Source organism: Melanostigma gelatinosum (genome assembly GCF_949748355.1).
Source record: "Melanostigma gelatinosum genome assembly, chromosome: 23".
NCBI classification, from domain to species: Eukaryota; Metazoa; Chordata; class Actinopteri; order Perciformes; family Zoarcidae; genus Melanostigma; species Melanostigma gelatinosum.
In genome coordinates, this window is record NC_136656.1 from 5,203,390 (window position 1) to 5,226,024 (window position 22,635).

Genomic DNA, 22,635 nt, shown 5'->3' on the forward strand with positions numbered 1-22,635 from the left:
AGTTGTTTCTGAGGACCTTAAAGCACACAAACACACTCAGCTGATCAGGATTACCGCTCACATCAAATCCCTTGTTATTCTTCAGGGCTGTCTGCCGGCAGTTGTTAAATAGTGAATTAGGAATAAGATATTTAAGGCAAAGAACTTGTTTCTTTTTGTCTTTGTCTTCTGTTTTCTTACCAACTAAACTGACTGTGTAGTTATTTCAGCACAATCCATTGACCGAATTGTTGACATGTATTCAGATAAAGTAGCAATTTGGTTTGCAGGTGTATATTAAGGACATGGGTAAACAAAGAGCCGTGCGTCAGCTGTTTGTGCAATACAACGGGAGACAGACAAGTTCAGACTGGTTTGAGCTTTGAGGTGCAGGCGTACACTTGAGAAATGACAAAATGTTCCAGCTTCTCTTTATTTGCCAAAGGTTTTACATAGAGCAGCTCACTGATCAAAAAAAGGTTTGTCTGGAAACGTATGAACTTCAAAAGTTGATTTAGTCAGCCAACATTTGCCCATCTCCACATCCATCAGACATGAAGCTGTTGGCGTTCATTCCTTTTTGCTCTATTTTTTCTCTCCACCAGCCTCTGCGGGACGTGTCCTGTTTCTTCAGCTGCTAATTGTTCCACTGTGTTCACCAGCTAACTTTGTCTTTGGCGCTGGGCCGGTTAGTGCACGGAGGGTTTGTCGGCCGCCTGCTGTGGCCGAAGAACAACACTGACGAGAGCGGTGGAAGTGACCCAAAACGGGTTGTGGCCCATGAAACCAAAAACATTGAGCTGAATATTTAAACCCATCCTCCACATCTTCTCTACATCCCACGGAGATAAATTTAAATGTTTCCTGTTCACATGTTATATCTAAAATCAGCTACCGAAGTGAACAACTTTGTTTGGGTCGTGATCGCAGCGTGTTTCCTCGTACATATTGTCCTAAGAACTCATCTGGTAAACACAAAGCTCACATTACCATCTCCAATCCCACGCTCACACTCCCCCTTCACCACGCCTCCTCCTCCTCCTCCTCCTCCAGCCCTTCAATCTTTCTTGCAGAGGTCACAAACATCTCCACTTTCCAAACCCTTTTCCCTCCCCCTGACCTCTCCCTCGCTCTCTTCACAGCACGCTCCTCCTGTCACACCTCCATCTTCCCCCTCTTGTGCAACCCCATCTTATGTTTCTGTAAATAGACGCTTATAGACATATGAATAAACCGCATGTCACATTACCCACATGCCTGTGAATGAACATCATCGCTCTGCTCCTTATTTGGTGTGAATATGCAAAGTGCTGATGGAACATGCTGAACAAAACGTGTGTGTGTGCACAGTATATTTACACAGTATTTACAATAAATCAATCAGTGCCTTTCCTTTCATGAAGTTGTATTATTTAAGTATTTAACAGCATGTTAAGGAGGGACATATCATTTACTGTTTTATGTCATATATTTTGGACATGAGGATAGCTGGAGATGTTTTTGAGTCTGTGCCATGGAACACAGCTGTTTCCAGGTTTGTTACAGTTCTTCTCAATTGCTGAAACACTAAAGCCCATTGGCTGAACAAAGTTCACAGTTGCCTGAACTCATGTAGCTGATTGTGCAGTCTGTTGTCAATACCTTAAACTGTGTCACATGGTAAAACACAATTTGCAGATCTGACTTGGACTTTTCAGCAAAACTCTAATTCAGATATTTATCTTCATGGATCCAAAGTATTGAGATGTAGTCAATCAATCAATTTTGAGCGACTGTAATTGAACATGTTTTCGTTCATCTGAAATTTGTTTTGAGATTAAAAATCGACTTCTCCCTGAGAACTATATGTTTTGAACAATGAACAATTGAACAGCAACCTGTTTTCCGAGAAACTAAATAGGCGTACACACGGGGACAATTGGATTTACTGCAACCAGAGGAAACCATAGTCGATCAACAACAAGCACTCAGTTAAATGAAATAAAGGAAGCAAAACATGATTTCAAAGGAGACAATACCCTAACCAGGTCCATTCACAACTTGTCTCAACCCATTAAAACCATCACAGTCTAACAATAGCTCCCTGACCCTTTCATCAAGCTTAAAGAATGGAGAAGCAACACCTCTCTGAGGGAATATGCAAGTGATTAACAGCTCTTTGCACTGTTGAATGATTTGATTTCCTAAATCAAACACTCCATTAATTGCCTCTCATATCCCTTTTTCTTGGTCTTTGTGCTAATTCAGCTGGTTTCTGATTACAACATTCGAACTAAATAGGTAGATGGTATGAGATTAAAAGCAACAATAAAATTTAAAAAATGTCATATTAGGGAAAAAAAATACTTTCTAAAACCAAAACAACCTTTAATCACATCCTGATGGTAATTCATGTATTGCACGCTGGAGTGAAAGGGAAACCAAATGTACCGACATGTCGAAAAAGACCCGTCCTGTTTGAGTGTTCAGTAAGAAGAGAGCAGAGGATTAGTGAGGTGACTCTGGACCACTTCCAGGTTCCGTATACTCTCAGTTCATCCGGAGGGACATCGGCATAATTCTTCTCCCTCTTCTGGGAGAATCCGGTGGAGTGTCATACTTGGTTTTAATAGCAGTAATCTACCCTCTTTCATCTCTCTTTTGCTGCTAAATCTGACCAGAGTGAGACCCGGGCCGCTCGGGGGCCATTTTTTTTTTACTCAATCTCAGATTTCATCACATAATCACCCCAAAAATTGTGTTCTTTTGTCCCTATGCACATTTGGATACATTTAGATACGTCTATAACTTACCAGGTCTGTCTCTATGCAAGTGGTGTTTTTGCCCACATCAAACAAAAGACTCTGCTTTTAAAAGCTTCTGGACCCAGCCCTGGGAAACCAGCCATGGCTGTTGGTGTTCTGGGCCGGTCCTTGCTGTGTGCCTGCCTGCCATCACAGCCATTACCTCCGTGTTTGCATGTTATTGTCCCAATTTTCCAGCCACTGATCAGCAAACAACCTGAAACAGCGGGGTTACTCATTAACAGCCTTATCTGGGAAAATCTCCTTGCCTTTCACCGCCCGATCTGTCACCTGCCAGGTAGGCAGTTAGTGTGTGTGTGTGTGTGTGTGGCCATATATGATATGTGTGCACATATGTTTCAGATGATTACATCAGCTTCCATGTGATGGAAAGATAGAATGTGTATGTGAGAGGTGAGGACCGGTAGAAGGGCTGCAGAGGTGCATCCCATTGTTAAATCGACCTTTTGGGAACATCAAAACTCCAACACAGGTGATTTAAATGTGTTAATCACATACATAGTTCATCTATGAGGCTGAGAAAACCATCCAACCAAATTGTAACTGAAAGAAGAGTACTGTGTGTGAGTACATGTGTTGTTTGTGTCCCGTGTGCACGTTACCCCCCCTCCCCACACACACCCACACACACACAGCTATGCACGTGTGTGTGGCGCTATCAGAGTACAGGCCCAGGGTCAGCTTTACCATCGAGATAAACTCCCAGTAACGGCTGACTCAGCACATGCCTGTGAAGTTCAAACCACACGGCACTCCTCCATTGTCCCATCTATCTCTTCCTTTGTGTTTCTCAGAGATCCAGTAGATCCAGCAAGAGAAGCCATCTCCCTCTCTGCTCTTTGTCCATGTCTCCTGGGTTTTAGCACGTACACCTCTTATCTCTTTGCTCAAATGGTCCAGTAAGCTAATTACACAGACGCACACATGAACTAAACTCAAGCTATTTATTGATGGGAATACCTGTGACCTCTGCAAATACAGACCCCTCCCCTCCTTTGAGCTGTTGAGCGCTTGAGTGACAAATACAACGAGAGGAATATTACGTAACGCTGGCTTTTTGTTTTCAGCGATATTGAAATATTCCCAATTTAAACCTGAAGGGCCGAAGATATAAATTCGCTTTCGAATTATAGTTCTGTGAGCAACGGTGCTAGCATGTTAGCATTAGCGGCTGATTTCGCTGCCACAGGATGGGGCCGAATACAGAAAGCTGACAGTTAGACTCATAGAAATTCTGTTCAAATAAAATAGACATGTCCTTGGTGTATTTGCTGGCAAGTTGAAGGTTTTAACAGCCTTGGTGGAGTTGCATTCACCATATTTTGGGTATTTTATAAAGGGATTAGAGTATTTTTAGCTCAAGATATTTCAAATTCAGCAACCATTGGCCAATAAATAAGTAAATATGTTAAATATTTCGCTTAAAATCTCCCTTTTCCACGTTCAAACAACAGTGATGCGGTCCATTTTCTGAAGCTATTACCTCGTCATTATCTTATCAGATCCCTTTATCCTGCTGTGAATGACGCAATCAGAAGCGATCACATTTAATCAAGCAAACAATGCCAAATGGAGGCTGTTTGGATTCAATCAGTCTGCTGGGAACCAGAACCATTGACACCGTCAGAGCCAAAAGGGTCATTGTATTTGATCACAAAGCCTTCCTATGGATGTATTGATCAGCAGAGAATGCCGAGATTTCCTGACATCAGGTCACAAGAAGACAATGTCCATTGTTTCGACGAAGGACACCTTTTAAAATAAGAACCACTTTACAATTAAATGTGGAAATTCTGGTTTTATGGACTGCAAATGTGAAGGAGGAACCTCCATCACATCAGCGGTCCCTTTAAACAAATCAAAAAAGGTTCAATTCAAACTGAAATCCTGAGTATATTACATACAGGTCCCTGAACATATCCAAAGAGTTACATTATCCAGCCAAACAGCAGTTATGCATGTGGTTTAATCGTGGCATGTGGTTGGAGTGACCATCTCACAGTAGAGGGAAGCTTTGAGCCGCATCAAGACAACAGAACCGGGCCGTACTCGCTGACCTACTAAGAAAAGTCCCGGGTAGCTGCTGCTCCCATGCAAAATGTCAACAAACTGGCCTGCGTACCTGTTCCCTGACGGCCCAGCACGTGCACTGTGAATGAGCGGTGTGTACCCCTTCCTGCTTCACTGACCAGGTACATTCAGGATCATCTTGCACCGCGGAAACAAAACCTTTCCAATGACTGGAATTGTGCCGGGACAAAGACAAGAGTGTGGGTCAGAGTGGGCACGGCTCAGCTCGACCATTTCAACCAACATGAGCATGTTTTAGTGTCGTCGCAGTGCGTTGAGGTGATTCAGGTGGCCTTGTTGTTCTGCCCGCTCAGCAGAGAACAACACTGGTTTTGTTGATTAGAAGCCGATGTTGTGTAACGCCTGCATTTCGTTCCTGCGCCTGGATAATAAGCACATCATTGACAATAAAGATGATGCCGGACACACTTGAGGATCTTCTGCAGGGATCGAATATTTGCTTGCAGACAATATGGAACAATGGCGACGCCACGATACCAGACACAATTATTCTCACGCTGAACAGGCATGAGTACTCATTGATGTTCATGCCAAATATGAAACCTTTTACTAAAAAGACAGTATTTGACTGCATGCAAGGCAAGGCAAGGCAAGGCAAGGCAAGGCAAGGCAAGTTTATTTGTAGAGCACATTTCAACAACAAGGTAATTCAAAGTGCTTCACATAAAACCATTAAAAGCATCAAAACATAAGGCAAAAGAAAAGGAGATTTAAAAACAATTAAAGAAACAGTGTAAGAAATAAAATTCAGTCGTAAAAAGTAAAGGAGATTTAAAACATACATTGAAACAATAATTGATGTCTCCATGAGACATTACGCTGCACGCAATCAACCATACACTGCCGCAATTCTGCAATTACTCGAACACAAACCACGTCTGGAAAAGATCTCTGCCGATCTGCAGTCAAAAACAACCTACGAGCAGCATGGGTGAGCGTCCGGGATAGACACACACACCAGCAGTCTTGCATCAGACAGAGTGACATCTTATGACAGGGCTAAATATAGACTTCTGCTGCATCATGAATAATAAGTGTGAGCGAGCGACAGCCTCTCCTGTGTGTATGAGTGAGTAGACGGTGAGAGGAAGTGTTTGTTTTTCATGCATAAGCTGCTTTGTTCGGGATGGATGTATGTGGAAGGTGCACAGAGCAGCAGCAGCAGTGAGTTTGGGAGAACAGCTGATGGTTGGGAGGGTCCTGCAGAGGGAGAAGGAGGAAAAACAAGCCCAACGTCGGAGTAGGCGGGAGGCGGGAAGGAGGCGGAGCTACTGTACTAATATGAAGGACACCATGTATATTAAGTAAAATAAAACCTCTCCTGTCCAAGCTAAACACAGGTCGGATGTGTGTGAGGCAGACCCTGAGCCGCTTCTGGTTTTGCGCAGAGAGGATGCTTTTGTCTCTCCAGCTCACACCTGGAACAAGGAAGCAGTGAGAGCTTTTTTTAGTTTTTGAGACATTTTGATCCCCCCCCCCCCCATCGTTGTTTACATTAGAAACAAATAAGTTATTTTCCTCGCGTGACTTTTTAAGGACTGACACTGGATTATGCGCGTTTTGCTTGCTAGCCGGACTTGATGTGCGGTTAGACCCGGACCTGTAGCGCCACCTGTGACCGGCACCAAAAGGCGGGTTGGGTGTCAGCTGTGCTCATACCTTGAAGAAACGTAGTCAGTCATTTGCGCTGTGACCGAAGGACACGTGATTTTTGGCACAAGAGTTCTCAACCGCCTCCACTTATGTATCTATTTATTTGTATTTTTTTTTTGGTGTGCATATTTTTACTTGATTCGTTCAGTGTAAAAAAAAACCTCATTGTCACAGGTTGCTGACGGCGCACAAACTTTCCTCATAAGTGCGGCACGTTTCAGTGTTCGTGCGCACACAGGAGACTCAGGGCGACACGAGCGCACGGGAAGCTTCGGGCTCCGTGTGGTGTAAACGAAGATTAAACACATAAACCCCCCTCCCAAAAAAAAAAAAAGTCCAGCCATCAACAATGACGGACGGTGCAAGACAACGGAGCAGCACGTCGGGCTCCGCCAAGGATGCTGCCGGCCAGGGCGAGTCGGGAGGCGAAGTGGCGCTCAAGAAGGAAATCGGACTCGTGAGCGCCTGCGGAATCATTGTTGGTGAGTGTGTGTGCGCGTGTGTATATGTGTGTGTGTTACTCTCGTTTGTACTAGAGCTGAACCTGCCATGTGCGACCAGTTGTCTCATGCACTTCCTCTTTAGTGCACCCAGAGTGTGTTTTATATATATATATATATATATACATAGTTTGGTCCGGTCTCTGTTGATATGAGGTATCAGAGCTCTGGGTGAACACAGACGGCTACAGGATTTATTTCCTGATTCAACAACGACAGGAAGTCAGTGATGACAGGGGGAGCAACTCAACGCTGATAGGCTATCGCGCCACAGCGTCACGCGATTATTTCGCAGAAGTTGAAAAATTTCAACTCGCGCGTTGGCGATTTTTGCGGCGTCCAACGCAAAAAAGCGTCCAACGCGCCATCGCAAAATCGCGGCGCGCCAGTCTCATCGTGTCTGTGCATAGACTTTGTACGTAATCTCGACGCGCGTCAAAAAAATCAACGCAATTCATCAGCCGACTGTAAAGAAACAGGTTGGCAGCGTGAAGCCACTCATGCCATTTCAGGGGATTACTTTACGGCCGTCCAGAGTCCATCCACCTCGCCGTAGAGTCACCAGACTGTTCCTGGCAGCTCCTTTTGTCCTTGACCAAGTCACTCATTCATGCTCATGTGTTCAGCGCAGTCAGGTGACTCGTCTGATCTTCTCGTGGTGAACATGCCCCGCTGGGTTTCCATGAAAAGGGCCAAGAACACGAGGACATCAAACGGTTTTATGGCCTATTGTACAGTACAGACATTCAGCCCTCACACACACACACACACACACACACACGAATCCAGAAACGTGCAAAACCAGGAATTGGGATTAGAAGTGCACTTTTGGCCACTTGGAAGAAGGCCCTGCCCTGATAATGCTGTTTTTATTGGCTCCCCTGGCTTAGCCATGTCTGAGCTACAGTGTGTTGCGTCATTGAATTGCTGCACAAATTTCACATCACTTTGATGAAACATGAGTGCTCAGCTCTATGCCATCACAGTAGCCTTGATGTCCTTTAATTAAGCCCTGAGTTGGCAGAAGTAACGATGACGGCGAACCCTCCTCTTTCTCTGGAATTGCCTCGGTGCTGTAGATCGATGTGATGTAATAATAACTCGCACACATGCGTGCACACAAGCACACGGGGCCTGCAGGGTCTGGCTGAGGGCCAGGCAGCAGGTTGCCTCAGCTTGGTGGCTGTTTGAACAGGGATTTAATGCAAGAAATAATCTCAAAAAGGCTTTATGGAAGGCTGATTAGGGTTATATCATGATGCTGCACAAACACACACGTGCTTGTTAATATTCATAGTCTGCTGCTGCTGCTGCCGGTGTCTGGCGCCAGCGGTCGATCAGGAGTCATGGAGGCAAACAAACACAACAATTCGATTCTCTCGTGCATGTTTGGACTCCACTTAAGATGAAAGCATTTTCGACCAGATGATTATATTCACGATGATTGCTAAACAGATTAAATGATTATGACAATGCTTGTTTGTTTGATGATTAGATAGCAGCCTGAGTGAATGAATGACAGATTAACAACATAAAACGGATAAGAAACGTAAAAACGTGCAACAAGACGAACCTCAGAGCTCTCTTAAGTAACTCTCTGTGAAGTGGCGCCTCAGCCTGTTGCTGTCAGAAGGCATCAAACAAAGAAGTGTGTGCTCAGAGAGCATGTGAAAGACCCAAGCCTCTTCCTCTGTGAAACGACAAGCCCATAACAAAGAAAATATCCTGGCATGTTCTCTCTTGGCCTTTTTATTTATTAAGACAAAAGGATGTAAAGAACAGGAAAGCTAAAGATATTCCACACAGTCAGCATGTCTCACGCGCTCGGGAGCGACACTGCTGCAAATGTCATGAACACATAAACATGCAAGCGTGCACATTTGCTCACCCTGACATAAAAGTTTTTACATGAACTCGTTCAAACCAGAACACCAGCGTGTTGCTTCTATCTGCCTCTGCAAACCTTAAGCGCATCAGGGAGTGTGAGGAAAGTGCTGAGTCAAGGCATACTCCCCCCCCCCCCCATGTCACAGGTCATGCACTGAAGACCTCTGTGGCCATAAAGATGTCAACATAATCAGGGATTTGACGTTTGTTTGTCATTTTTTACCTTTTACCTGCAACTGGTGTTACATACGTGAGCGGCTGTCCTTAATCACGCACACGGATGCATATGGAAGCTGTTAAAGTTTTTTTTCTTTTCCAATTTTATACTTTTTGAGAGACCTGTAGACGCAATGTCATCTGAATTTGTATGTCCAACAGCTAAAAACCTAAAGATATTCAAATTGCTCGAACATACGACTAAGAAAAGCAGCAAATCCCCCATTTGAGAAACAGGAACCACAGACACTTGTAACTTTTACACAATAAAATATTCCACTACTATGTTGTCACACTATGCACCAAGCTGGATACATAGCCGCATGTTCAATGTTCTTGTTCATTGGCAGTTGTAGCAGGAAAAACGATCCACACAAACTCCGCACTTTGTTGATCTCTGCAGGCAAAACGTGACGGTATCACTCGCACCTTTGACTTTTGGACTGTAAAATTGCAATCTCAGCCGATCATCCAGTCATGATTCGAACCTTCAGCTTTTGACCCCGACGCCTTTTTATTGGCCGCCGGTTTCAAGCTCAGCCGACCCAGTCGGCTGAATGTGATTGGGGGATAATCCCGGCTTCTTTTATGTTGGACCAGAACCCCAAATCGTCCGCCCCTCCATCTTTCAGCTCCTTTGTGAAATACCTGGCACTCTGATGCTCATTCAATGTGCCAGGGCATTAGTCTCCCCCCGCTGCATCTACCTCTCAGGCCCCCCCCCCCCTCCTCCCTCTTTGCACTCATTCACCCCGCTCTGTCTCGTTCCATCTCCTCCTAACTCTGTGCACAGTCAGCAGATTACGGTTCCTATTATGCCTGATGGCTCCGCTGCTTCATCTCAGTCGTTCAAACTGTGCAAGTAGCAGTCTCTCATTAACATGTTGTATCTCATTTGTTTATTCAGTGCACAAACAGGAATGTAAAAATGAGAGTTTGGGGTTTTAGGTGCTTAAACAGTGATTTCTTAGAGTCTTGTTGTCTCAGTTTGTGTTTGAATTAAAGAAACAAAAGAAAACACGAGCCAGTCAGTGAGCCTTAGAGGGGTTGGTAGATGCCATTTTCTACTTCCGGTGGGAGCTAGCCTATAGCTGGTTCCAGCTGGTTCCGGTCTTTATGCTAAGCTAGGCTAATTTCCTGCCTGTTCTTGCTCACATAATGCGCAGACGTGAGAGTGGTAACGATCTTCTCAGCTTACTTTAAAGCTGGCGATCTTGCAAGAGACGCATTGACTAAATAATGGACCGGCAGATGCGGAGAGGTCCTGATTATTATTTCCCAACATGGGTCAAGCTCCAAAACACCAATCAATCAATGTGTTCAATGCATTCAAGCCCAGGCTGAGATAACAGGTGGCACTTGGGTTACTTCCTCAGACTAGACACAGTTTATCCAGAGCTACAGAAGTGATGTGGCAATGATGTCAAAATGGTGGAATGCCCCTTTAAATGCACTAAAAACAACCACCATAAAAAACACTATTTTGCTTTCACCTCTGCCTATTCACAGCCGTAAACCCTGCAGCTTCTCCATGCTGACAACAACCTCTTTATCAATCTGCACTGAACCCTGACACCTCTCTCTCTCTCTCTCTCGCTCTCTCTCCTCCCTCCACCAGGTAACATTATCGGCTCAGGTATCTTCGTCAGTCCGAAGGGAGTGATGGAGAACGCCAGCTCCGTGGGCATGGCCCTGATCGTCTGGATCATCACGGGCGTCATCACGGCCATCGGGGCGCTGTGCTACGCCGAGCTGGGCGTCACCATCCCCAAGTCAGGGGGAGACTACTCCTACGTCAAGGACATCTTCGGAGGGCTGGCCGGGTGAGACATTCAGTCATCGACTCACAGTCGCAAACAATCCGAGAGGCGTTCAGGTGCATTTTCACGCGACGTTTGCGGGTGTGATTTGAGTCAGTAAGCAGGATGCATCAAAGCAGACTGAAATACAAGAGAACAACTTACAAATTGTGGGTTTGAGTTTGGCCAAAAGATTTGTTCTAAATGTTTTATATTCATTTAGCAAAAAAAGCTTTATCTTTATTAGATTATCATTTCATACAGCAAAGTTCAATGCTATTTTTCACAATAATCACAAGTTACTTCAAGGTGGATGTATTCATAATATATACAAGCCCCTAGGTCGACAGTGATGTCCATTAAGTATGTGGCCCCGTGTTCTTTGAAGAAGGGGCCTCCCAAACAATTAAAGTTAATTTGACATGGATTTAGGTGAGCATACCAACATAACTAGATTCTTCTCTTCATCCTGGTGGATGAGCCTGCTCATGGCGGTCAGACATCTTGACCCAAAGCAGGAGGTCTATCGCCTGTAGTCAAGACGGTAAACACAGATTAGACCATTGTTTTTTCAACGATCACAAGGATACATATTATCATGGTATTTAGGGAGAGGAATTCAAACCAGACAAAACAGCCAATGATTGTTTTTTTATCCCGTTCTACAGTAGCTATCAATGCACATCAATGAACTTTTTGGGTTTGAAGTGTCGGGGCTACACCGTTTCCCTGTGTGCCCGCTGTCACAGGATAAATAAACCGTGTTCAAGCGGTGTTTGTTTTTGTTGTCCTGCTCCTTTTCATCCGTATGTGCGTGTTTATTGTGTACGTCAATGACCGGCGTAACGGAAATACTTATATCAGCTTGTCGCATCCTGGTTCGAAGGCGAGCTCGTAGAAGACGGGGAAGAGCTCGTAACGTCGTACGCTCAAACGCGACTTGAATGGACGACGTGTCATGGTCAAAGGCTCTTTGTTATGTCGGACCAATGAGGGTTGTGATACAGACGAGACTATAGATGCCACAGGAGGGAGTCGGGACTGTGAGATAGGGCTATTTATCTTTAAATAAAATGGACTTACACCACAAAATCCTATTAGAATAGTTGAATAAAAAAGAATCATCAGCCATATGTGATGAAGTATGAAGTGTTGTCATTTATTGATAAATTAACCTGCAAGTGTTTTAGCTTTGTTTAATCTAAAACAGTGCATTATGTAATCTCATGCATGTTAAGCATACGACACCCAATCTACGAAGTACATACAGCTGTATCAGGTTATATGGAATATAAAGTAAAACTAGCAAAGATTAAAAAGAGATTACTTGACTAAATGTTACTTTTAACCCTGGTGTCTACACAGAGGCTTCAGCATGTGAACTCAGTTTTACATTAAACACACACACACACACACATTCCAGTGAGACACAATCCCGTTAACGCAGTCAGGTGTAATGAGCCCTCGTTAAGCTTTCGTCTGGTTTCTCCTGCTACATTCAGCTAAACCCTTCACACATCATACATCCTTCACCACATCTCACCCCCCCGAACACTAATCACGTTCTGCCATGTCGGTGCGTCGCGGTGTCACTCCGGAACGACAACTAGTTAAACAGGCTGATCGCGGTTTTAAAGCTACATTAGTCACCTCACTTAGCTGCCAACCTGGAATTTGGATAATTTGCGCTGCGCGGCGACAGCGACAAGGGATTAAATGTACTGTCTTCATTTGTCGACTGTTTTTCTACTTGTTTTGCCTGGAAAATCTCACAAAATAGCTCAAAGTGCCCACCGTGGCCCCTAAAGCCAGAGGTGACATCTTCAAATAGTTTGCTGACAAAACTACAAAGATATGAAATTTGAAAAGTCGATTAAAAAGTTCTTTCACAGCCAGACGACAGTGGATTTGGTTGATACTATGAGAGATCAAGCATATCGAGTTTTCCACCTAAAGTAACCTGCTTTGAATGGGACTCAGTAAATGGAAGGATGTATGTGTGCTCCGGACACCCCGCTGCTTCTCCCATGCCTCTGTGTTTGTAACCGTTTGTAACCCCTCTCCTGCTCAGGTTCCTGCGTCTGTGGATCGCCGTGCTCGTGATCTACCCGACCAACCAGGCCGTGATCGCGCTGACGTTCTCCAACTACGTCCTGCAGCCTCTCTTCCCCACCTGTTTCCCGCCGGAGAGCGGCCTGCGTCTGCTGGCCGCTGTCTGCCTCTGTGAGTGAATACAGATGTTTACGCGCAAAGATGTTGTCGCATGTACAACACCTGTGTGACTGGTATTGGTGGTGCAGCTGTGTGCATCAGCCGTGGTTAATGGCTGGGATTTAGCACAATCTTTAACAGAAAGTTAAGCTCTCTCTCTAGTATTTCAAATATTTTCTCCTCAACAGTGTTTAGCAACTCCACACGACATGGAAACACTCTGTTTGAGGTAGATAAAAGCGAGAGAAGCAATTAAAAGTGAGACGTAAAGATTTTACAAACAAAACTCTTTCTCCTTCAGGAATACAGATTCCCGGTGAACCAGCTGACAGCTCTGACTCCACACAGATCCACTTTTGATTGTGTAGAGACGAGAGCGTGCAGACACGCTAAAGAAGTAGAGAAGTTGTGTTTTGAGAGTGCTTGTTGAGAGAGGCCCAAATGTTGAAGAAAAACTGCCAGTAAATCAAAGATTGCACTGTGAGAAATTCACCCAAAAACTGTCATGTAACTGTAAACACCGACATTTATACATTCAGGGGTTGAGACACCAGTAGCATGTCCAGTAGCAATTCATGTCTCAGTTCCCCCCCCCCCCCCTTTCTTTCTCTGAAGCTCTTTTGTTACTTAACCCTCAGTCAGCGGTCATCTATTAAGCTAGAGGAGTGTAGCACTGGGCAGTGAATCTGGGAAGACAAATGGATGAATGTGTTGCGGCGGACATGACTGTTGTTGATTTGAGTCCCTCGACAAAGTTCACACACACGGGCCAAATACTGCAGACAGCCTCCAGATAGAGAGACCCTGGAGAAGCTGTGTCGGCCCGTCAGCGGGACATCTCAAAAGCATTTAAAGAGATTTCATCTGCAGTTACTGTACATTATGCAATGAGGCGAGGTGTTTTCCGACCAAGTACAGGACTGAAGAACCCAAAGTCTACTCTGATGGACAAATGGTGGCAGCTATCTGGTCCAGCCAAGAAAACAGTTCCTCATCAAGCATCACTTAACTTCTGTTGACGGATATCAAATATATACATTATTGATGCCATTGCACCCACTAAAGTGAAGGTTGTCTCGGGGAAGCAAAGATCTCCTTGGAGAAATGCTACGCTGGTCAGAATAGAGAAACGAGAGTGTCGGAAAGCTGAGCGCAGGTGGCGAAAAACTAATCTCCAGGTTCACTGTGACATCTATAAAGAGAGACTTCGCAATTATAATTTGGAACTTAGAAATGCAAGGCAGTCCTTCTCTGACATCATAACCAAAAACAAGAACAATACACGCGCCTTATTTGCTACTGTCGACAGGCTAACAAACCCTCCAGTGTCGGTAGCTGCTGAGCTCCAATCCACCTGGGCATGCAATCAATTTGCCTCCTTTTTTACTGACAAAATTCAGAAAATTAGACAAGCAGTCAGTGCCTCCACACCAACCACAGGATATGTGTTGTCCCGATCTCTGAATAACATCCATTCAAATATCATGACACAATTTCATTCAATCGACCGTAGAAGCCTAGAAGACATTATACAACATCTGAAGTCATCCTCCTGCTGCTTGGATATTCTACCAACACGCTTTTTCAAAAATATTTCAAACTGCATGACCACTGATCTCTTACATATTGTAAACACATCCCTTCTCTCAGGTGTCTTCCCACAAGCCATAGAAACTGCAGTTATTAAACCGCTCCTAAAGAAGGCTAGTTTAGACTCCGCAACAATGAAAAATGATAGGCCAATATCAAACCTCCCATTTCTAAGTAAAATAATTGAAAAAGCGGTTTTCCAACAGCTGACCAACTTCTTGGCCGTAAATAACTGCTTTGATGTTTTCCAGTCAGGCTTTCGACAGCACCACAGTACTGAAACTGCTCTTTTTAAGGTTTTCAACGACATCCACTTAAACATAGATAATGGCAGAAGTTCAGTCTTAGTGTTACTGGATCTCAGTGCTGCATTCGACACGGTCGACCATGCCATACTCCTAGAAAGACTAAAAATCTGGGTGGGACTCTCTGGCACAGCACTTAACTGGTTTGAATCCTACTTGAAGGGCTGAGAATACTTTGTGTCTGTAGCTCATTACACATCGGAGCTGACTAAAATGACATGTGGTGTTCCCCAAGGTTCAATACTGGGGCCTCTTCTGTTCAACATCTACATGCTTCCACTAGCTCAGATTATGGAAAACAATAAAGTGTGTTATCATAATTATGCAGACGACACACAAATCTACATAACTATGTTACCAGGGGACTATAATCCCATACAAGGGCTGGGTAACTGCATTGAACAAATCAACAACTGGATGTGCCAGAATTTTCTTCAATTAAACAAAGATAAAACAGAAGAAATTGTTTTTGGTACCAAGGACGAACAATTGAAAATCACCGCTCAGCTTCAATCACTGATGTTAAAACCCACAAACCAAGCCAGAAATAGACTTAAACTATCTGCTCCCAGAGTCAGAACTAAACATGGAGAAGCAGCGTTCAGTTTTTCTGCTCCACATATCTGGAACAAAGTCCCAGAAAGCTGCAGGTCTGCTGAGACCCTCAGCTCATTTAAATCAAGATTGAAGACTTTTCTGTTTGCTGCTGCCTTTAATTGAACCACATTCAATTCATATATTAATCAATTTCCTGCATTTCTGCATTTTACTACTGCATTTTATTTCTTACACTGTTTTTTAATGTTTTAATGCAATGAATGTTGTTAATTGTTTTTAAATCTCCTTTTCTTTTGCCTTATGTTTTGATGCTTTTTATGGTTTTATGTGAGACACTTTGAATTACCTTGTAACATACAAGGGGGGGGGGGGGGATTCTCCCTGGGGTCCGTCTCTTCCCGCAAGTGGCAGAGTGCAGGGTCATGTTTTCCAGCAGGCCCATGGTTAACTCAGCAAGTTTCCAGACACACATTTTGTATACTCAGCTTACGGACAGCTGAGCGGCCCCTCGTCTCCGTGTTTCGGAGAGTGTGTCCGACTCCAGGTGTTTACTCGCAGCCTGTCAGTCAGCAAATAGGGGAGTAGCAGGAAACACATGTGTTGGTACTGTGTTGCAGTGTGTTGGCGAAAGATCATCTAGTTCCAAAAACAAACTTTGTGTACGACTAACTTAACAGGTTTGAGTTCTATTTGTTATTCAGGGCAGCAACAGTTTTTATTTGAGTTCGGTTTCTCATTTCCTGTTTTTTTTGTGGGGGGGAGAAGCAGCAGCAGCAGCTCTGCGGCTCCTCTCCTCACTGCAACTCTTGTTCTGTCTGCTGTAGTCATTTGTAGTAACGTGCAGGAAGTTTAATTCACCCCCACCACCACCAACCTAAAAACCCCACGAACAGCTCTGCAACAGCCACAAACAAACAAACTCTCTGCACCTGTGTCTTCATTTGAACCCAACACACACACACACACATCTACAGTATCGGTGCATGTCTGCTCATGTGCATCGGCCTTTATTCCCCTGCAGTGGCAGCTCAGCTCGGAGTTATTTAACGGGATGAACTTAATCCTACGGAGTCAAACAGTCCTATCATTGAATGGCACCCTATTGGCCTGAACCCAGTGGCCTGTTGCTCTCAGCAGTACAGATCAAATCCATTATCTTTGTCCTTGTTTGGTAATCCTCCAGTTCCAGCTATGTTTTCCCATGTTGTGCTTCCTTAAAGCTGCCAGATGAGTGGAGTTTCAATAGCATGGATGGGATCATTATTATGTTTTCTTAAAGTCACAGAAGGTGGAAAAAGAATAGTGATTATCAAATACCTGCAGTACTTCAAAAGAAAGCAAACTACTGCAAAGCATTTCAGATAAAAGGTGTGCTGCAAGAGATAACGGATAAAGTTCAACGCGATGACAGAGTCAAAGGTCGCCGCTGTGTTACGACGTTAAGACACGTCACACGTGTTCGAGTGTGTCGCTTTTAATCTGTCTCCACTCGCTGACCTGAGATCTGCTCACTTTCCATCGAGAAAATGGAGCTGTTGACTTCTTCTTCTCTGGAAACAATCTGAGTTCTACTTCTACAGACAGTGACGGTTCCTTTACGAGAGCAACACAACAGTCGACTCATCAACCTTTATCGACCAAATTCACTCACAGTGTAGACATTGTAGAGCTTAAACAAAGAGTTGGAAAACGCTAATGCCAAATGTGATGATGCCAGACAGTGTGAAATAAGGGGATTTTACTAATCTAAAAGCCTCCTGTAAGAGGACGCACAATGTGGAAACCGGGGTCAAATGAATAAGCATTAACTCTGTGTTTTACTGTGTTGTATTGGTGCATCTAGTGCTGCTGACGTGGGTGAACTGCTCCAGCGTGAGGTGGGCCACCAGAGTGCAGGACGTATTCACCGCCGGCAAGCTGCTGGCCCTCGCCCTCATCATCGTCATGGGCCTCGTGCAGATCTGCAAGGGTGAGCTGCCTCGCCGCATATGTCCACAGTCTGTCCCACCTTTGTCTGGTGTCTCTGTGTGAAAGGACGAAAGTCACACACACACACACACTCGCGGTCACCGGGGTCATCTTAAGTCACTCGGGACAGTGTGGACTCCCCGTGGACTCCGCAGGGGTCAGTGAGTTTCTGGGGCCCCCCTTTTTGGTTAAAACTCACATTGCTAATATCAGCACGCCTGCATGGGTTTGCTGTCACAACACGGCCGAGGGCCAATTATTACAAGGGGCCACAGAGAGTAGGGCCCCTGAAACAACCGAATGGGGATTTCCATGCGAGCCTTTGAAGTCATATGAAGAGTCCGGTGGCTGATCTGATGGGAGGCTTTGGGTCATATATGAGGGACGGCATGTGAGATACTTTAATGCTGTCTGAAAACATGGCTCAATGGGGGATATGTCCCCTCATCTTTTGCATTGTCTTCTCCACATGCAGGAGAGTACTACTGGCTGGAGCCAGCCAACGCCTTCGAGCCCTTCCAGGAGTACGACGTGGGTTTGTTAGCCTTAGCCTTCCTACAAGGCTCCTTCGCCTATGGAGGGTGGAACTTCCTCAACTACGTCACAGAGGAGCTGGTGGACCCTTATGTGTAAGACACTTTACACTGCTTGGCCTGTCTGGAGTCATATGTCGTTGCTCAAACCACCTTCCCACAGGACAGACTGGCTCCTCGCTTATGGGATCGGCTGGTTTTAAAGCTTTTTTTCAGTGATTAGCAGCATATTTGTCGTTAAGCTCTCTGAAAATGATTGAATTTACCACGGGATTAATTCTCCCCATCATTCCGGTCACTGACCTAGAAACGTTTCTGGTGTAATTTCATGGTTTCATTCGGTTTTATTTCTTAATTTCCTCTGACTTTTCTGTCTTCTTAACAATCCCATGTTTTTTAATAACCTTGGTATCCGTTAATGCACCTCCCCTCAGGTACATCTTTTCATTTCCGTCTCTAAACCCCCCCCCCCGTACCTCTCTTTATCTCTTTAACTTTCCTCCTCATTGTGTCTCCTTAACCTAGCTGTTTCTATTCGTCTCCAGGAACCTTCCTCGCGCCATCTTCATCTCCATCCCCCTCGTCACCTTCGTGTACGTCTTTGCCAACATCGCCTACATCACGGCCATGAGTCCCCAGGAGCTGCTCGCCTCAAACGCTGTTGCCGTGGTGAGTATCTCGGAGCGTGACGCAAGGTGGTCCTGTGACTTCACACACAAGTTTGGTAGTAGAATGACGCCCTCTAGTGAGTCAGATGTGTTGGCTGATACCTTTTGGACCTCAGTCGGCTGCATGATGGTCGTGAACACGTGATGAAATCGAACCATTGCCTCCTGTCCCTCTCTTTCATCCAACCTCGAACCTCCATCCTCCCGCTCCTCCATCACCAGACCTTTGGTGAGAAGCTGCTGGGAGTCATGTCGTGGATCATGCCCATCTCTGTGGCTCTCTCCACCTTCGGGGGAGTCAACGGGTCCCTCTTCACCTCCTCGCGGTAAGTTGGCTCGATCACAACTTCCAGTATGATCTGCTATTTGTGGGCACCAACTGCCGACGGACACACCTTTTAATTATTGCAATGAATATATGTTGTCGTGAAGTGGTTCTCTGGGTATGTGCTCTAAATTTAAACCTGCCTATAGCACTTTCTAGTCTTCTATTTTCCTCATGTAACACGTGGATGTACCGTAGACTTTAATATCGTATAATATGCCGTAACTGAATGATTTCTTTCCTTCGCAGGTTGTTCTTTGCTGGAGCCAGAGAGGGCCACCTCCCCAGTCTGCTGGCCATGATTCATGTGAAACGCTGCACTCCCATCCCGGCTCTGCTCTTCACCGTGAGTAGCTCTCTCGCCGCCACACTCCTTTTATTTTTTTCCGGATAAACCCTGAAAGCTGCAGACAAACTGTCAAACTTACTTCCCTTCTTCTTCTTCTTCTTCTTCTTCCTTCAGTGCCTGTCCACCCTGCTCATGCTGTGCACCAGTGACATGTACACCCTCATCAACTACGTGGGCTTCATCAACTACCTCTTCTACGGAGTCACCGTCGCCGGGCAGATTGTCCTGCGCATTAAACAGCCCGACCTTCACCGGCCAATCAAGGTGTGTTTATGTGGTGTTTTTGCCCCATCTCTGTCTAAAAACAGCCACAAAAAGCACCATTATTACAACAATTCACAAAAGAGAGGAAATAACAGGTGCAAAAAGTAGAATTATTCTACAAACTACCAAATGGTCCTTTCTACATGAGTGTCATAATATGTTTGTGTTCTCTTCTCCAGATCAGCCTCATCTGGCCGGTCATCTACCTCCTCTTCTGGGCCTTCTTGCTCATCTTCTCCCTCTACTCTGAGCCCGTGGTGTGCGGCATCGGCCTGGCTATCATGCTGACTGGCGTCCCCGTCTATTTCCTGGGAGTCTACTGGGACAACAAGCCACAGTGCTTCGACGCCTTCGTTGGTAAGTTTGCTGTCATGTTAAATTTTCTTATTATTGAAATTACAAATTCATTATATATCGTCAGGAAAGTCTACGGAATTCCAAAGTTAAAGATTCATTCATTGACACCTTTGTTTAACCAGCAACAAAACAGAAATGTGCAGACGACAATTTGTGGTTTTAGGGGGAAGCTATTCTTGTTAGCATATTTTTTAACTCGCCGGGCTAGCTGCTTCAAGTCTTCAAGCCAAGCAGAATGGATATTTTCTAACTCTTGACAAGAAAATGAATACAAGTATTTCCAAAAATGGCAAAGTATTCCTTTGAAAAATGGTGACATATTTGTGTGAAACACGGTTCAATTTAAATAGTTTGTCCTTAGAAAAATGCAATAAATCCAAGTAAAAGCTTTCTCTTCATATGCTACATACATTTTGTCTCATTTGAAAGCCAATCACCGCGCTGGTCCTGAAGCTCTTTGTCACTCTCTTCTTCCAGACAAGATGACGTACTTGGGCCAGAAGTTCTGCGTGGTGGTTTATCCGGCCATGGGTAAGAGCGTCGGGAGCGGAGAGGAAGGAGAGGAAATGAAGGAGGCCAGGTCTCCTCTGTCCAAGGAGGACGGAGACGACCACAAGTCAGCGGACTGCTAAAAATCTCCATCTCCCACCTGCCCCCAAAATATACAGACATATGCAGACGCACACACGGGTGCGTGCACACACACACACACACATACAGTGAACATACACCACAGTTTGTAGTGTATTTACACTTTGTCTTAAATATTTTTGGTTTGGTTTTGTATCAATCAATAATTTCTGTGCCAAATACAACGGGAGATATTTTGAGGAACACGACCTCAAAGTTTTCTGTCTGGGGTCTTTTCAAAAGTGCAACAAAGAACGGTTAGCGCCTTCTCAGTACATGACTGAACAGACTACTCTTCATCATCTTCATCCTGCTTCTCCTCCTCCACACACTCCTAGTGTAGTCGTATTTTTTTAATCTTTTTTATCAAAAGCCTCTTACTCTACTGTCATGGCTGTGCAAACAGCCACTTTGTAAGGGATGTTACTTTGTCATCCACTCAACACACCAAAGCTGTATTTTGGGTATTTTGATTTTGTATTTAGATTTTTCAAAGCAGAAAATCCGATCACGTAATTTCGTGTGGTGAAGTGCACTAAGCACTGCGTTGTCTCGAAGCTGACTGTGCCTCCGAAATGTACGATGATTGTTTCTATAATTTGATGTATTTTGTTATTTTACTTTACTGTTGATTTTAGTTCTGTTGATATTCTTTTTTTCTACTTAACATCATACACATCTGAACCTATTTTTTTTTTTTTTTACTCTTGTGGAGGCGTTGACAGCTGACGTGTGACCTGTACTTTGTATCGGTAAATGTCGCACAGTTCTTGTTAATTGCCTTAATTTAGAAGACAGACAGTATTTGGGCGCTGATGCGGCTCTGTTTATTGCCTCATACTTTGGGGGAGTTTTAAAATGTTTTATGGAAGTCACAAAAAATTCACTAGAAGAGATTTTAGTACATATTATAGTAAACAACACTCCTGCACACATGATCACACATATACTCTTAAGTCTTTCTGTAATCCATCAGTGTCTCAGGGCATCCCCACTGCTCTCTGTTTACACACTGCGTATAACCAGACCAGTTGGATTCCAGACTACCAAAACTCAACAGATCTCACTGATAGCCTGTTTGAAATCCAGTCTGTCGGTGCTAAATGTCTGTACTGGTGCTTTTAGATATTTATTTCCTCGGGATGTCCCAGAAAAAGATGAGAAGAGGACGGCCGGCAAGTGAATCGTTCAAAAGTATTGCTAAAGTTGGGCCAGTAACATGCAGGTGTTTAGTTGAACTGTAAAGGGGAACACGGTGTCCTGGATGTCTTTACGAGTACAATGATCGTGTTTTTGTGGCTATATGTTTATTGTGTATTTACAGAGTATACACACGTCTTTATATTTTCTCTTAGTAAATAAAAACCACTGACTAAGGTTTGAATTTGTAGCTCATGGCCTCATTTATATTCTTTATTTTGATTCCGCTGTGCCATCATTTCAAAGAATGTGATTCTCACTGCGTTCAGTCATCTATTTTTCTCAATTTTGAACACGCAACATAAACTCTCACTGTACATGAATGAGGCCTGAGAATGTTTCCACCTCATCAATCAAATGCTGCAACTTTATGCGATACGGCGATGTAATCAGTGCAGACTCAGCTTCACCATCTTGTCTACTGCTTAAACTCTACAGACGGTGAAACAGTGTTGATTGTGTTGAACAAGCTGCAACTTCTTGCTGTAATCAGACCAAAGCAGGCCTTCAATATGGTAGAAATATGAAGTTTTATATGTTGTGACAGTCATGTATACTGATAATCTAAGCAATACATCGTCTCACTGCAATACAGTGCCTGATAAGAATGTTATTTCTGAATCATTTGGACTGAAATTACTCTCAAACTTAAGTCTCTTTTTGTGTAATAAAATGTAAATGTACATATTGGTGGCGATCAGAATAAAAGAATATTAGAATTTTCACCCTCTCCTTTGTGCAGCTGTTT

At 44.3% G+C, this 22,635-nt stretch overlaps 1 protein-coding gene across 1 annotated transcript; it reads left to right on the top strand.

The window, feature by feature from the left end:
- Positions 1–6,854: 6,854 nt before the first annotated feature.
- Positions 6,855–22,574, top strand: slc7a8a (solute carrier family 7 member 8a). The gene is made up of 11 exons (XM_079295116.1): positions 6,855–7,009; positions 10,749–10,953; positions 13,001–13,152; positions 17,437–17,562; positions 18,037–18,190; positions 18,640–18,763; positions 18,985–19,088; positions 19,337–19,433; positions 19,551–19,700; positions 19,880–20,057; positions 20,535–22,574. The coding sequence occupies exons 1-11, from the start codon at positions 6,877–6,879 to the stop codon at positions 20,687–20,689; spliced, it is 1,578 nt and encodes a 525-aa protein (XP_079151242.1). The 5' UTR covers positions 6,855–6,876; the 3' UTR covers positions 20,690–22,574.
- Positions 22,575–22,635: the final 61 nt, after the last annotated feature.